General features: G+C 44.9%; 1 protein-coding gene across 2 annotated transcripts in view; it reads right to left on the bottom strand.

Moving 5' to 3' along the window:
* LOC135830603 (fanconi-associated nuclease 1-like) overlaps positions 1-14,891 on the bottom strand; it is a 62,293-nt gene that overhangs the window by 17,213 nt on the left and 30,189 nt on the right. The window contains exon 11 of one of the 2 annotated variants that reach the window (XM_065342853.1): positions 5,052-5,460. The exons of the other annotated variant lie outside the window; for it this stretch is intronic. Within the exon in view, the coding sequence (XP_065198925.1) occupies positions 5,395-5,460 (66 nt within the window). The 3' untranslated portion in view covers positions 5,052-5,394. Of the gene's footprint in view, positions 1-5,051; positions 5,461-14,891 lie in introns of those variants that run through there. 2 annotated transcript variants of the gene reach the window in all.

Here is a 14,891-nt window from a genome sequence, read left to right as displayed (position 1 = left end):
CTGAGTTTGGTAGAGACACTATACACCCAAAGACAGCCAGAACACATAGAGTCCGGAAAGGCGTGGAAGACATGATGGCTCTATTCGACAAGGAGAAAAAGACACTTTGCTGCTTTGCCCTGGGGAACACGTACTTCAAGTAGGAGTGTTACCTGGATGGCTGGATGAGCTAATGATGAAATCTTTGTGCAGCACGGGCCACTTTATAGGTAAGGAGAAAGCAGTCCAGTAGACCAACTGCCATGTTACTTTAAAACAAACATAGAGACACAGTGCACTAGTACCATGTACTGTGTATATAGTGTATATGATGGTGTCCGGGGACAAAATGAAATATTTACATTACCGAAGTGGCACAAGATGATAGACAAACAACATGCCAAGGTCCAAACAGGTACATCAATTAGGCAGAGAACAGTTTCCCCCTCTCCCCCACAGATGCAGATGATGCAGTGCCGGGGAGAGCACTGGGTCCTGGCAATGTTCGAACGTGCCACGCATGGTGTCAGGCCTTACGCCCAACAGTGTCAGATGACACATAGTACATGTTTATCACACATGTTGCAACATGACCGCACAGTGCACGCACACAGAAGTACAGTAGTCTGATTCAGTCTCGATTTCAGCCCTGGTCAAGCTCCATGCGTCGTGTAAGCACACCAGTCAATCTGTGTTCACGGCGGGTTAAAACTACTCGGAGTCTTTTACCTGCTTCTTGCACCATTGCAAGACGTCAGTTGAAGATCACGCACTCTGGTTGCAACGCCAGTCCCTTTCATTCCCTACCCAAGTCCTGCCATAGTACTATAGCAATGTGTGCATGTGTATATACTTGTACAATAGATTCACACTTAACAATGTGTAGCAGCCTGGTTTGGAACCAAGAGATCGCAATTCCAGCATAACACGCCACAGCACTCAGAGCAGCTATGTGCCACACACCCTTCACCAGCAATTCTTATAAGTTTCTCTCCCACCGGTTCTACCCGTCATTGACATTGTAAAACTATGACAGCTGCTCTCTTCCTGTGCCATAATACCCAGTGCTTTCATTTCAATAGCCATAAGCACGCGCACGCGCACACCATTGGACCATTGGACGCCCATCGCCGGAGGCGATGATAGCGATGCTACAGCAGAAGCCATAGCAGCTTGTGCTGGGATTGCACCATTCAACAGCTCGCAAGGCTGAAGAATTGACCACCACTATTCAGCCGCGCACACATACACATACACACACACACACACACACACACACACACACACACACACACACACACACACACACACAGAACGGTTCTTCATTTCTCTGACTCCCGATATGCACTGCACTGTACAAGTACCCGTCCCAGATTTTCTGCTGCCTGCTGCTGTTATTCTTCAAAGTCTGAGCACATCGCAACTACTAGTACCTAATCACGTCAACAATTACTTACAAGTATTTATTCCACATCAACATTAATTATTTTATTATGGAAAAAGGAGACGGGCAAAAAATGTTACTTCCGACAAGTACGAGTTATGACGAACTGTCCACCAACGTAACCAGATCATATACAGTCAGCGAGTGCGACACAATGGCACACAACTGACAAGGTGTACTGGGACATTCACCCACCTGACACCAAGCTCCAACACCTCTCCGAGGCGCAAACCAACAATGTTCCAACTTGGAAGGCACAGGTTAGGAAAGGTCTAAGAGGGTTTGTGCCAGTTTGTCGCACTCGCTGACTGTATAAGATCTGGTTACGTCGGTGGACAGTTAGTCATAACTCGTAACCGTTTTTGCCCTTCACCTTTGTCCATAATTAAATTGGCTCACCATCCGAGTTCACCTTAGTACACCTGATGAGCCGTCATGACCTATCCGGCGAAACGTACGTGGCGTGGAACTACTTCTTATTGTACATACCTAGTCCATCATATTTACATCAAAGCGGAGTTCAGTAGGATGTTGGCGTTTCAGTGTGTCACTATTCGTCTTCGCTTAGCTTCCCCTTTCTATGTTAACTACATAACAGTGAGCCTCCCAAGTTGGGTGGTCTGTTGCTTTGCGTCGTCGAGTTGTAGTGAGACTGGTATATCCAATAGTCTTACTAGTTTCGTCACCATCCAGTAACCTTAGGCATTTTTTCTTGCCGTGGGACGTAGCTCGTGCTCTTCTTCGTTAACTGGCGTTGCAACCAGAGTGCGTGATCTTCAACTGACGTCTTGCAATGGTGCTAGAAGCAGGTAAACATGGTAAAAGACTCCGAGTAGTTTCAACCCGCCGTGAACACAGATTGACTGGTGTGCTTGCAGGACGCATGGAGCTTGACCCGGGCTGAAATCGAGACTGAATCAGACTACTGTACTTCTGTGTGCGTGCACTGTGCGGTCACGTTGCAACATGTGTGATAAACATGTACTATGTGTCGTCTGACACTGTTGGGCACAATGCCTGACACCATGCGCGGCGCGTGTGAACACTACCAGGACCCAGTACTCTCCCCGGCACTGCATCATCTGCATCTGTGGGGGAGAGAGGGAAACTGTTCTCTGCTTAATTGATGTACCTGTTTGGACCTTGGCATGTTGTTTGTCTATCATGTTGTGCCACTTCGGTAATGTAAATATTTCATTTTGTCCCCGGACACCATCATATACACTATATACCCCGTACATGGTACTAGTGCACTGTGTCTCTATGTTTGTTTTAAAGTAACATTGCAGTTGGTCTACTGGACTGCTTTCTCCTTACCTATAAAGTGGCCCGTGCTGCCCAAAGATTTCATCATTAGCTCATCCAGCCATCCAGGTAACAGTCCTACTTGAAGTACGTGTTCCCCAGGGCAAAGCAGCAAAGTGTCTTTTTCTCCTTGTCGAATAGAGCCATCATGTCTTCCACGCCTTTCCGGACCCTATGTGTTCTGGCTGTCTTTGGGTGTATAGTGTCTCTACCAAACTCAGCTTGTGGCGCTGCTGCTGCCTCCTTCAACTCCGTTTCAGACAATGTCAATATTCAAGGGGATCGGATGGATGAATTTGAAGAGGTCAATGGTGCTGAGCTGGTGACTGTGGAGACCAGATCCAGCATGGACCGCAACACAGCAACATCTCAATGGCCACAAACTGACCGTACTCCGACGACGCCATGGACCATCGCGTCATCTACCTCCAGTTCTCAGCAAGTGACGGATGACGATTCCGAACTTCAAGTGTCACCAGCAAACGCGATGTGCGACGGGACTGGCAAGATTTGTCACGGCACAGTCGTGTTCTACTGCAACAAGAAACTGCGCGCCGTTCGCAGGAACAAACGCTGTAACCTTCCCTGCGAAGACAGGCAGGGCAACCTGTACGCACACGGAGAGACAATGCTATGCCTGCACCGTAGCACTGGCGGCAGCTGCAGTATCGAAGACAGGGTGGCCAGCGAAGGGCGCTGCGTGTGCAAGCGCTGCCACAATGCTAAGTCAAGTTACTACTTGCTTTGATGAATGCACTACGCTTGACTGCCACCTTGAACTTGATTACTGCCCTAAGCACTTGAGTGGCCATCTATTCTTTATTGGTACTTGAAGACATGGCTGTATTTACTATAATATTTACTTGTCTCGTGGCACTTGGTTATATTTGTACATGTGAAATCGCCTTCGAACTATTGTAATGAACGTCTGACATCAGCGAGAAACTAGACAAGCTCAGCTGGCATAAGAAAGGCGTACTTGTATTGGAATAGATTATGTTTCTTCTTTTTCTATCTATTCTGGTACATGTACTATTTTTTGTTCTTTGGTTTTTTTGTTGTTGTATTTATTCTCTGGAAAACTGCGGGGAAACCTGCGATCACGTGTTTTTTTGGGTAGAACTATGTTATCCCTGATGATCGTAGTAATACGTGAAACTCAGAGTTGTGACAAAGCTTCCAGTCTCTCTCTCTCTCTCTTGTGTTATCCCTATAATTATATTCCCATACTGTGTACATATACGCATCCTGGCAGTTCATCTTTATCTTTCCTTGTTCTATGTAAATAAACCTCAATCATGTTACGAGTTATGACTAACTGTCCACCAACGTAGCCAGATCGTATACAGTCAGTCAGCGAGTGCGACACAATGACACAAAATTGACAAGGTGTACTGAGACATTCACCCACCTGACACCTAGCTCCAACACCTCCGAGGCGCAACCAACAACCTTCCAACTTGGAAGGCTCAGGTTAGGAAAGGTCCAAGAGGGGAAGGAACGTTAACGAAGAAGAGCACGAGGACTCTTGGACCTTTGCTAACCTGAGCCTTCCAAGTTGGAAGGTTGTTGGTTGCGCCTCGGAGAGGTGTTGGAGCTTGGTGTCAGGTGGGTGTTTGTCTCAGTACACCTTGTCAGTTTTGTGCCATTTTGTCGCACTCGCTGACTGACTGTATAAGATCTGGTTACGTTGGTGGACAGATAGTCATAACTCGTAACATGATTGAGGTTTATTTACATAGAACAAGGAAAGATAAAGATGAACTGCCAGGATGCGTATATGTACACAGTATGGGAATATAATTATAGGGATAACACAAGAGAGAGACTGGAAGCTTTGTCACAACTCTGAGTTTCACGTATTACTACGATCATCAGGGATAACATAGTTCTACCCAAAAAAACACGTGATCGCAGGTTTCCCCGCAGTTTTCCAGAGAATCAATCCAAAAAAAAGGGGAGTCCATGTACCAGAAGAGATAGAAAAAGAAGAAACATCTATTCCAATACAAGTACGCCTTTCTTATGCCAGCTGAGCTTGTCTAGTTTCTCGCTGATGCCAGACGTTCATTACAATAGTTCGAAGGCGATTTCACATGCACAAATATAATCAAGTGCCACGAGACTAGTAAATATTATAGTAAATACAGCCATGTACTTCAAGTACCAATAAAGAATAGATGGCCACTCAAGTGTATAGGGCAGTAGTCAAGTTCAAGGTGGCAGTCAAGCGTAGTGCATCCATCAAAGCAAGTAGTAACTTGACTTAGCATTGTGGCAGCGCTTGCACACGCAGCGCCCTTCGCTGGCCACCCTGTCTTCGATACTGCAGCTGCCGCCAGTGCTACGGTGCAGGCATAGCATTGTCTCTCCGTGTGCGTACAGGTTGCCCTGCCTGTCTTCGCAGGGAAGGTTACAGCGCTTGTTCCTGCGAACGGCGCGCAGTTTCTTGTTGCAGTAGAACACGACTGTGCCGTGACAAATCTTGCCAGTCCCGTGACACATCGCGTGTGCTGGTGACACTTGAAGTTCGGAATCGTCATCCGTCACTTGCTGAGAACTAGAGGTAGATGACGCGATGGTCCAAGGCGTCGTCGGAGTACGGTCAGTTTGTGGCCATTGAGATGTTGCTGTGTTGCGGTCCATGCTGGGTCTGGTCTCCACAGTCACCAGCTCAGCACCATTGACCTCTTCAAAATCATCCATCCGATCTTCTTGAATATTGACATTGTCTGAAACGGAGTTGAAGGAGGGAGCAGCAGCGCCACAAGCTGAGTTTGGTAGAGACACTATACACCCAAAGACAGCCAGAACACACAGAGTCCGGAAAGGCGTGGAAGACATGATGGCTCTATTCGACAAGGAGAAAAGACACTTTGCTGCTTTGCCCTGGGGAACACGTACTTCAAGTAGGACTGTTACCTGGATGGCTGGATGAGCTAATGATGAAATCTTTGGGCAGCACGGGCCACTTTATAGGTAAGGAGAAAGCAGTCCAGTAGACCAACTGCAATGTTACTTTAAAACAAACATAGAGACACAGTGCACTAGTACCATGTACGGGGTATATAGTGTATATGATGGTGTCCGGGGACAAAATGAAATATTTACATTACCGAAGTGGCAAAAGATGATAGACAAAACGACATGCCAAGGTCCAAACAGGAAAATCAGTTTCCCCATCTTCCCCACAGATGCAGATGATGCAGTGCCGGGGAGAGCACTGGGTCCTGGCAACGTTCAAACGCGCCACGCATGGTGTCAGGGATTATGCCCAACAGTGTCAGACGACACACAGTACAGGTATGTCACACATGTTGCAACGTGACTGCACGCGTGCACACATACATAATGACATCACTATGACATCATCCTGCCTCGTGGATGCACACAGAACACAGCAGCATGTGAGCAAGCCGCAATGGACGCCACCAGAACTGTTTACAGCTATCAATCAAAGCCGGTCGTGCCTCAGCGACCAAAGCTTCCCAGCTACTGTAATGTGAACACCAAACTGAGTGTATAAACACCACAGCTACAAGTTGAAAATACGAAGGTTCCACTGCGGCCAATCAATGTGAGACAAAAATCATACTTCAGTGCCATTTGAAGTAAAAGAAAAAAATTGTGTTATTTCTGCTCTTTAATAGCAGAACACTGCTGGCTTTGTGTGACCAGTAATGACCACAGCCCAGTAAGGTAGATCAAACTCGTTTGGAGCCGATTTGCACGCATGAGCTCTTCAAGATCCTGCGCAGTGTCTCACTGTTGAGCTTGCAACTTGCAGAACATTTTAAAAATTTGTTCCCGCGCGATTTCCTTCCCACCCTCCCGCTGACCGCTTCAACTCAAGTCTCTGGTGCATACATGTATTCTTAGCGGCGGTCCATGAGAATATGTGCTCTCAAGTGGTTACTGGCATAACTACATGTACATTGTCTATTTATCACTTGGTGGCTCTACTAGAGTCACCACCTGGCCAGGCTCCACGCGCAGTCATTACGCGGCGGCTCGACTGTGAACCATCTAGCGGCTCCAAGCGGAGTCATCATAAACTTGCTTCAATACTACTTCGAAGCACAACAAATTGCTCTTATCGGCACAATGCCATATGACACAATAGTCGCCTGAGGATTGCATTGAGCAAGAAACTCTGAGTTGCGACAAATCTGTAAACCTCCCCTGTGCCTTTTTGTGTGACACAATAATCCTATGCATACATCTGTTTCAAGATACTTGAAGTAGATTCCATGCCAAACGTATCCAGCTGCTGCAGTAAGTGGTGTCCATGTTTTACCCAGCTGCTTTTACTGTGTACTGATGATACATGTACTCATGCTGACATGTTCTCTACTGCAAACCGGGCCGAACCTCTAAAACAGTTAATACAACTGCCTTATTTAAAGAGTGTTTAGCCACGTGGCTATCCAACTTTCAAGCTTTTGGGCAGCAAATCAGTAAAAATACCGTATTTCCCCAATTTTAGGGTCGCACTTGATTATACTTCAAAGTACAGATAAGTCGCACGCCAGATTCAGCCATATTATATCAATACAATACATTCACATCAGCAGGATGTCATACTTGATTGTAAGTAGCATTCACTTCTTTGCCTTTAACTTTCTGATTGTAAAAAGGTCAAATAGAAGAAGAAAACACATGGGAGTCAGTTATGACGCAACTATCCACGACTGTAACAAGATGATAAGCAGTGAGAACGTGCGATAACAGGGCATAACTCGCTCCCATGTGTTTTCTTCTTCTATATTACAGTAAATACTGGCTCATTATACGAGTTCAATTGTAAAATGGTGCGACTTCTATTCGGGGAAATATGGTATGGTGCGGTACAGATAGGGGATTATTTCCTTGAAAGCAAGCACGGTCATTTCAATCACTGGTGACCATAGAACTTCTTGAAACATGATGAAAAAAATTGACTGTCACCACCAGGACTCGAACCAGGGACCTTCGCTTGAGGCTAGCGATGCTCGAACCACTGAGCCAATGTGTATTCGTCACGGTCCCACAGAGACCGCTCAACATTTTCTTCAGACTTCGTAACTCACACTTCCTGTGAATCCACACAGGCGGGTGTGACGCAGCCATCACTGTAACCATGGTAACTCACTCACTTCACGCACAAATCAGCACACGGGGAGCCCCAAGTCACGAAATATTCACTGGTTTGAGGGAAAGACGCAAACCATGATGTGTTTACTACTTAGAAGTATTTCCATCACTGTCCATCACTGTCCATCACTGTCCATCACTGTCCATCACTGTCCATCACTGTCCATCACTGTCCATCACTGTCCATCACTGTCCATCACTGTCCATCACTGTCCATCACTGTCCATCACTGTCCATCACTGTCCATCACTGTCCATCACTGTCCATCACTGTCCATCACTGTCCATCACTGTCCATCACTGTCCATCACTGTCCATCACTGTCCATCACTGTACATCACTGTCCATCACTGTCCATCACTGTACATCACTTTCTGCCACATAGTAGTCACCTTTTTTCTCAGAATAACTTGTCTTGTGCCGATGGTACTTGGAAGTACCCAGGAAAACAAAGCAGTGCATTGCACACTGTGGGATCACCGCAAGTGCTAGAGCTTGGAGAATACTAAGTACAAGATCAAACTGATCAGAACTGAAGATACTGTGGCAAAGGTGATGCAAACTACACAGGTCAGTCATAACACTGCATGTGAAAACAAAAGGAGATGACTAAGATGGCACTAAAACATACCCAGGTAAGACATTAGCACAGTACTGCAAGAAGTAACACCAGAAATCCCTCTGGCATTAACTCTGCTGACTCACTAAACTCCTTACTTCGCTGTAAGTGGTGCCGTGAAAACTACTAACAGCATTTGAGAGACACATGGGACATCCATTCTTGGTGCTGCTGCAGAAATTGATTGCGAAATGTCACGTTCAAGTTCTGGTGCCTTGCACAGATGTAAGTTTCATGGGATACTTTCTCTAATTGCACCTTGGACAATTGTGGACTCTAGGGAGTACCCGTTCTGTTGTAGTTGTTTGCGATGGAACGAAACACGATTTGCACTAGCTAATAGTCACTCTAAAGGTGCTACCGGCTTCCCTCCATACCGGCAAGGCCAAATAGGTACAAGACTAGTCAAGTCTTATCTTTCATCAAATACAAGCAATCAGTTGTGAAAAAGGTACTTTGAAAGTTAGATGACACCAATTCTCATTTCTTTTGCACACGTAATTTAAAATCTAAAAGTGCTATCACATAAATCAGTCCATTCAGGATATCATCTCAGAGTCTTTTAAAGAATCTCAGATTTGCACACAACAATGAATGATAAATAGCGACAAAAGAGTAGTAGGAATGGCTTCATGAAGGCTAAATGCGGAACAAACACTAATACTTTCTCGTAAACTAATGAATACAATATCTCCAGATAATAAATTATTAACTTTATTAGTAGGTGCCGCGAAGAAAAAAGTTTCAAGGGCCATAAATAGACAAATTGATGTCGACATTTATACATACTATGATGAAATCTAAAAATAGGGGTTGCTATTATTAAATTTTGTGTGAGAGAGCGAGAGATGAGATGGTAACATTGTGTTTTTTTAAATGAATGTAGAAGGAGGCTTGTATTCAGGTAACACATTTTCTTTGGAGGAATGCATGCATTATAATATTATTGCGATTTGGGGTTTGGGCCATACGGGCACAATGCTTAAATACAGTTTTTCTTGCCCTTCATTTTTCGAAATTTGGCGTTGACACATTTCCAACAGTGTCCAGCTTTGAACTCCACCACCCGGCCATGCAAGACATCGATGCCCGTATTATTCCGGCAAGCACGCTCACACCTCTTGTCCTTCCTCCTTGCCTCCAGCTGACCAGGACAGTTAGCTCTCATCCTGCATTTGTACACAAAAGTGTTATGGCAAAGTCTTTCGCCCTCCCTCGTGCACTGGCTATCCATTCCTATCGCAGAATAGCCGCCGATTGCATCCGTAAGTTCACTGCATCTACTCATTCCAGTGACATTCGTTTTAAGCAAAGATGTCGTGCCTGTAGGAAGTGACGCATTTCCAGCACTTGAAGTTGAGACCATCTCGGCCATGGTTGCCAATGGAACTCCAGTAACTGTTGTAATGGCATCAGCATCACCAACATCATCAGCAGCATCATCATCTTGATGGGAGATAATTGGTACTGCTGACACACACAGTACAACACACAAGCCTAGCGCAAGGTGTAACCACACAGCGTTGGATGCCATTGTTCTCCTCTCCTTCTGTATGTGTGGCTAGAATTGATGGCTGTTAGAACTTTCTCAAGCAATGGAGGCTCTTGCTACTTCTAAACCAAGCAACTTATTTTCTGATTCCGTTCGCAAGTTTGTGAGATGACATTGGTGAGGTAGCTGCCTTCTTTTTATACACCCCGCGTGTCGTGTAGTCGCAAAAGGAATGTTGAATGTCATGAGACTCATCACTTGATGGGAAGATAATCCTGAGGTATGGTCTAACCCCAGGATTGTCAACATGAAAGTAGTTTTCCTCTGGACAAGTTCCTTCTTCTGAGGGGATATTGGGCCCATCTTCTACATCGGTGAACAAAGATTTCATCAGTATGTGCCAATCAAAGGCTATTGATGGAGTTGTGGATACCGTATATTCTCTATTATAAGCACATGTCTCCATTACTAGCACAGTCTCTAATACTAGCACACTGTGAGCACCTTTCGAAACATTATAAGCACAGTCTCTATTATTAGCACAGTCTTGGTGGAAATCAATGCTGCACGCATGATATATAGCATGTATTCAAGTTCTTCTTGCTCTGATGGATTGTATTGGTTGAAAAAATATAAGCGCAGTCTCCAATATAAGCACGGTCTCCAATATAAGCACGGGGTAGAGGGTGTTGAAAAAATATAAGCACGGCGCTTATAATAGAGAATATACGGTAACATTGTTTTATCCAGATAGATGTAGGATGGAATGGCGGAGCTCGGCATACCCACTTAGTGTATAGGTTTGTAAATCCAGAATCAGTGTTGTTCAGGATCAGCCGATAGGTGTGTACCGCAGTGCAGTGCAACACCAGTGGTGGGTCCGTAGGCTGTGTTTTTGTGTATGTTTGTCAAGCGTTGAGAGAACTGTGTAATTCATGTCAAACAGATGTCGGTGACCACCGACCAGCATAAGCCTTCCTGTGAAGGTCTTAGAACAATGGAGTGTATCCACAGTGCTGTGTTCATGTACCTTTTACAAACATGTTGAACCCCTGAACACCTTCTCCGATGATTGCAGTCTGTGACTACATGACACAATAATCCTATACATACATCTGTTTCAAGATTGATTCCGTGCCAAAAGTATCCTGCTGCTGCAGTAAGTGGTGTCCATGTTGTACCCAGCTGCTTTTACTGTGTACTGATGATACATGTACTCATGCTGACATGTTCTCTACTGCAAACCGGGCCTAACCTCTAAAACAGTTAACACCACTGCCTGAAAGAGTGTTAAGCCACGTGGCTATCCAACGTCTCCGCTTTTAGGCAGCAAATCAGTAAAAATATCGTATTTCCCCAATGTTAAGACGCATTTGACTATAGAGGGACATGTAATTGTCATGCCGAGACGAAATGCTAGCACAATACTGCTAATAGTAACACGAGAAGTCCCACTGGCATCAACTCTGCTGACTCACTAAACCCCTTACTCCGCTGTGCCAGCGTAGCTTGTCACTCATCACAGGTAGCTCCCACTACGAGACAAAGTTAATTTAAAATTTAGCATTGGAATAGGGTCGCAGCATCATGGGGCATTCACTCTTGGTGCTGCAGTGTTCAATTGTAAAACATTGTGTTCAAGTTCTGTTGCCACGGGTGTACGTTTCATGCGATTCTTTTCTGATTGCATTTGCGCGCCGGCAGGTGGTCATTTCTGGCGTCAGGGATTCATTGAATTTGATTAGTTTTTAATCTGAATGAATCATTGCCCAAGACTCCTCTCAATACGCAGAAACTGGAAAGCAGGACTTTCTTCTAAACAGGATGGCACCTTGGACAATCGTGGCCTCGAGGGAGTACCCGTTCTATTGTAGCTGTTTCTGATGGAACGAAACTCGATTTCCACTACAAGTAGCAAAAATTCACTCTAAGAGTAATGCCAAATCAACGAACGAACAAATCACCTACTTCACTATTCTCTATCTATCGGTCATGCACTCCGAAGCATCAATTATTTGTGCTTTGCAAGACCGTCTTCTTATACTCCAAAAAGTCAGATATAAAATGAGATGGAAAAATGGAGAAATGGTGTATGCAGCGCAGGAGTCGTACAACTGCTGCTACTGAATGTTCATAATTATAATAATCAGTTGAGGGAGTAGAATATTCATAATTTCATACAAGTTGAAGTTCCTTTCATCGGTTACATGTCATGTATCAAGGCAGTGTTGAAAGCGATCGATAGATCAGATTAGAATACGAGATTAGTCAAGTCCTATTCTAAGGTACTTCAAGTTGAAAGATAGATGACAACCATTCTCATTTACCTTGCAAGCGGATTTTAAAATCTACAAGTGGTATCACACAGGTAAGTCGATTCAGAATGTCACCTCGGCGTCTTCAGAATCTCAGAATTGCACGTAGCAACGAATGATAATTAGTGGCAGAAGTGTAGCAGGAATGGCGTCATGAAGGCTAAAAATTGAACACAACACTTGTACTTTCCCTGAAACTAATAAATACAATATCTTCAGATAATAAATAACATACTAGTAGGTGGAAAACCTTACACACACACCATCTTCAATCCAAGTGGTCTCTTCGCTGCAAATTACAATAATTCTCAATCAATACTAGTAGATGACGAGGAGAAAGAAGATTCAAGGGCTATAAATAGAAGAATTGATGCCGACAATTATGCATTGACATTGTACTTTGGGGTTGGGGCCATTCATGGCACAATGTTTAAGTACAGTTTTTCTTGCCCTTCATTTTTCGGAACTTGGCGTTGACACACTTCAAACAGTGTCTACCTTCGGTCTTCACCACCTGGCCGTGCGAGTATTTGATGCCCTTATTATTCTCACAAGGAAGCTCACATCTCTTATTGTCCTTCCTCCATGCTTCCAGCAGACCAGGACAGTTAGCTTTCATCCTGCATCTGTACACAACATTTCGATGGCAAAGTCTTTCGCCCTCCCTCGTGCACTGGCTATCCATTCCTCCACCGATTCCATCCGTCAGTTCACTGCATCTACTCGTTCCAGTGACATTCGTTTTACGCAAAAATGCTGTGCCTGTAGGAAATGACGCATTTCCAGCGCTTGAAGTTGAGACCATCTCGGCCATGCTTGCCAATGGAACTCTAGTAACTTTTGTAACGACATCAACATCACCAACATCATCAGCAGCATCATCATCTTGATTGGAGATAATAATTGGTACTGCTGATACACACAGTACAACACACAAGCCGAGCGCAAGATGTAACCACACAGAGTTGGAAGCCATTTTTCTCCTCTCCTTCCGTATGTGTGGGTAGACAGGGACTAATTTAACCGGTATCGCATCGCAATTTGCGACGCAAAACACAGTGTCTGCGATTCGAAGTTCGTAGTGAGTCGCGGTAAACTGCGACACAACATACAGCTAAGTATGGCCCTGGACATAGACTTGTAGTGCACGAGTAGCGCATGCACATGTGTAGCTTTACAGTGTGTGTGGCTGGTTTGGCGCCACGAGATGGCGCGCCATGCACTGGGACTAGATTAGACTGTGTGTGTGTGTGGTTGTCCAGCCTGCACTGCAGGTAGATTTTACACCATACCCACGCGCGGGCCGCGGGACCATGGCCATATGTCACACTATCTCCGCACGCGCACCGCAGCACGTGCACTTGGTCTTGGAAACTAACTAACTAATACTTACTTGAAGTGCAGCCCAGGAAGCGCGAGGCGAGTGTCGACAAGTACTTCACCTGCTTTTGAGATTTAGACCGCGTTGCTTCACTAGCAGTAGGCGTCTCGACCGTTCAGGACTTATCTTTGTAAAATTCTGCTAGCCTTATTGATGAAGCCTCTTCACTGCCGGCATGTCTGTGAAGCAAGGTACTGTGGACAAGTGGATTGATGAATTTGATCCCAAAAAAGAATGGATTCGCGCAGAGTCGAGTGGTGGAGCTGTGACCAAGATATTTTGCAAGATGTGCAGGGAGAAGGCGTCCTCGCTTCGTGGTTTGAGGCAGCATGGCGTTTGTTGACGGTATAAGTGGAAGTGCACTGAAGACTGCATTGTCGACGGAAAAAAACTGCTATGCAAAATTGTTGCGTTGCTATGCAAACATCGAGGTGTGTAGCAATTATTGCTATGCAATTTTTTTGAAGTAAATTAGTCCCTGGTAGATTTGATCGTTGCTAGAACTTTCTCAAGCAGTGAACACTCTTCTGAAACTTTCTCCAGCAGTGAAGGCTCCTGCTATTCCAAAACAAAGCAACTTTTTCTGATTCCGTTCGCAAGTTAGTGAGATGACATTGGTGAGGCAGCTGCCTTCTTTTATACACCCCGCGTGTCGGGTAGTCACAAAATGAAAGTTGAATGTCATGAGACTCATCACTTGATGGGAAGATAATCCTGAGGTATTATCTATTCCCAGGATTGTCAACATGAAAGTAGTTTTTCTCTGGATAAGTTCTACCTTGTGAGGGGATATTGGGCTCATCTTCTACATCGGTGAGCAAAGATTTCATCAGTATGTGCCAATCAAAGGCGATTGATGGAATTGTGGATAATAATTGTTTCATGCAGACAGATACAGGGTGGAATAGCAGAGTTCGGCATCCCCATCTTGTGTATCCAAGTTGTTTTAATCAAGAATCGGTGTTCCTCAGGACCAGACGATATGTGTGCACAGCACTAGTGTGACTGTAGGCTGCGTTTTGTGTGTGTTTGTCAAGGGTTGAGAGAACTGTGTAATTCATGTCAAACAGATGTCAGTGACCACAGACCAGCATAAGCTTTCCTATGAAGGTCTTAGAACAATGGAGTGTATCCACAGTGCTGTGTTCTTGTACCTTTTCCAAACATGTTGAACCCCTGAACACCTTCTCCGATGATGCAGTCTGTGACTACATGACACAATAA

Source organism: Sycon ciliatum, chromosome 1 (assembly GCF_964019385.1).
Source record: "Sycon ciliatum chromosome 1, ocSycCili1.1, whole genome shotgun sequence".
NCBI classification, from domain to species: Eukaryota; Metazoa; Porifera; class Calcarea; order Leucosolenida; family Sycettidae; genus Sycon; species Sycon ciliatum.
The sequence above is the reverse complement of the archived record's forward strand: the minus strand, read 5'-3'. Positions and strand labels throughout refer to the sequence as shown.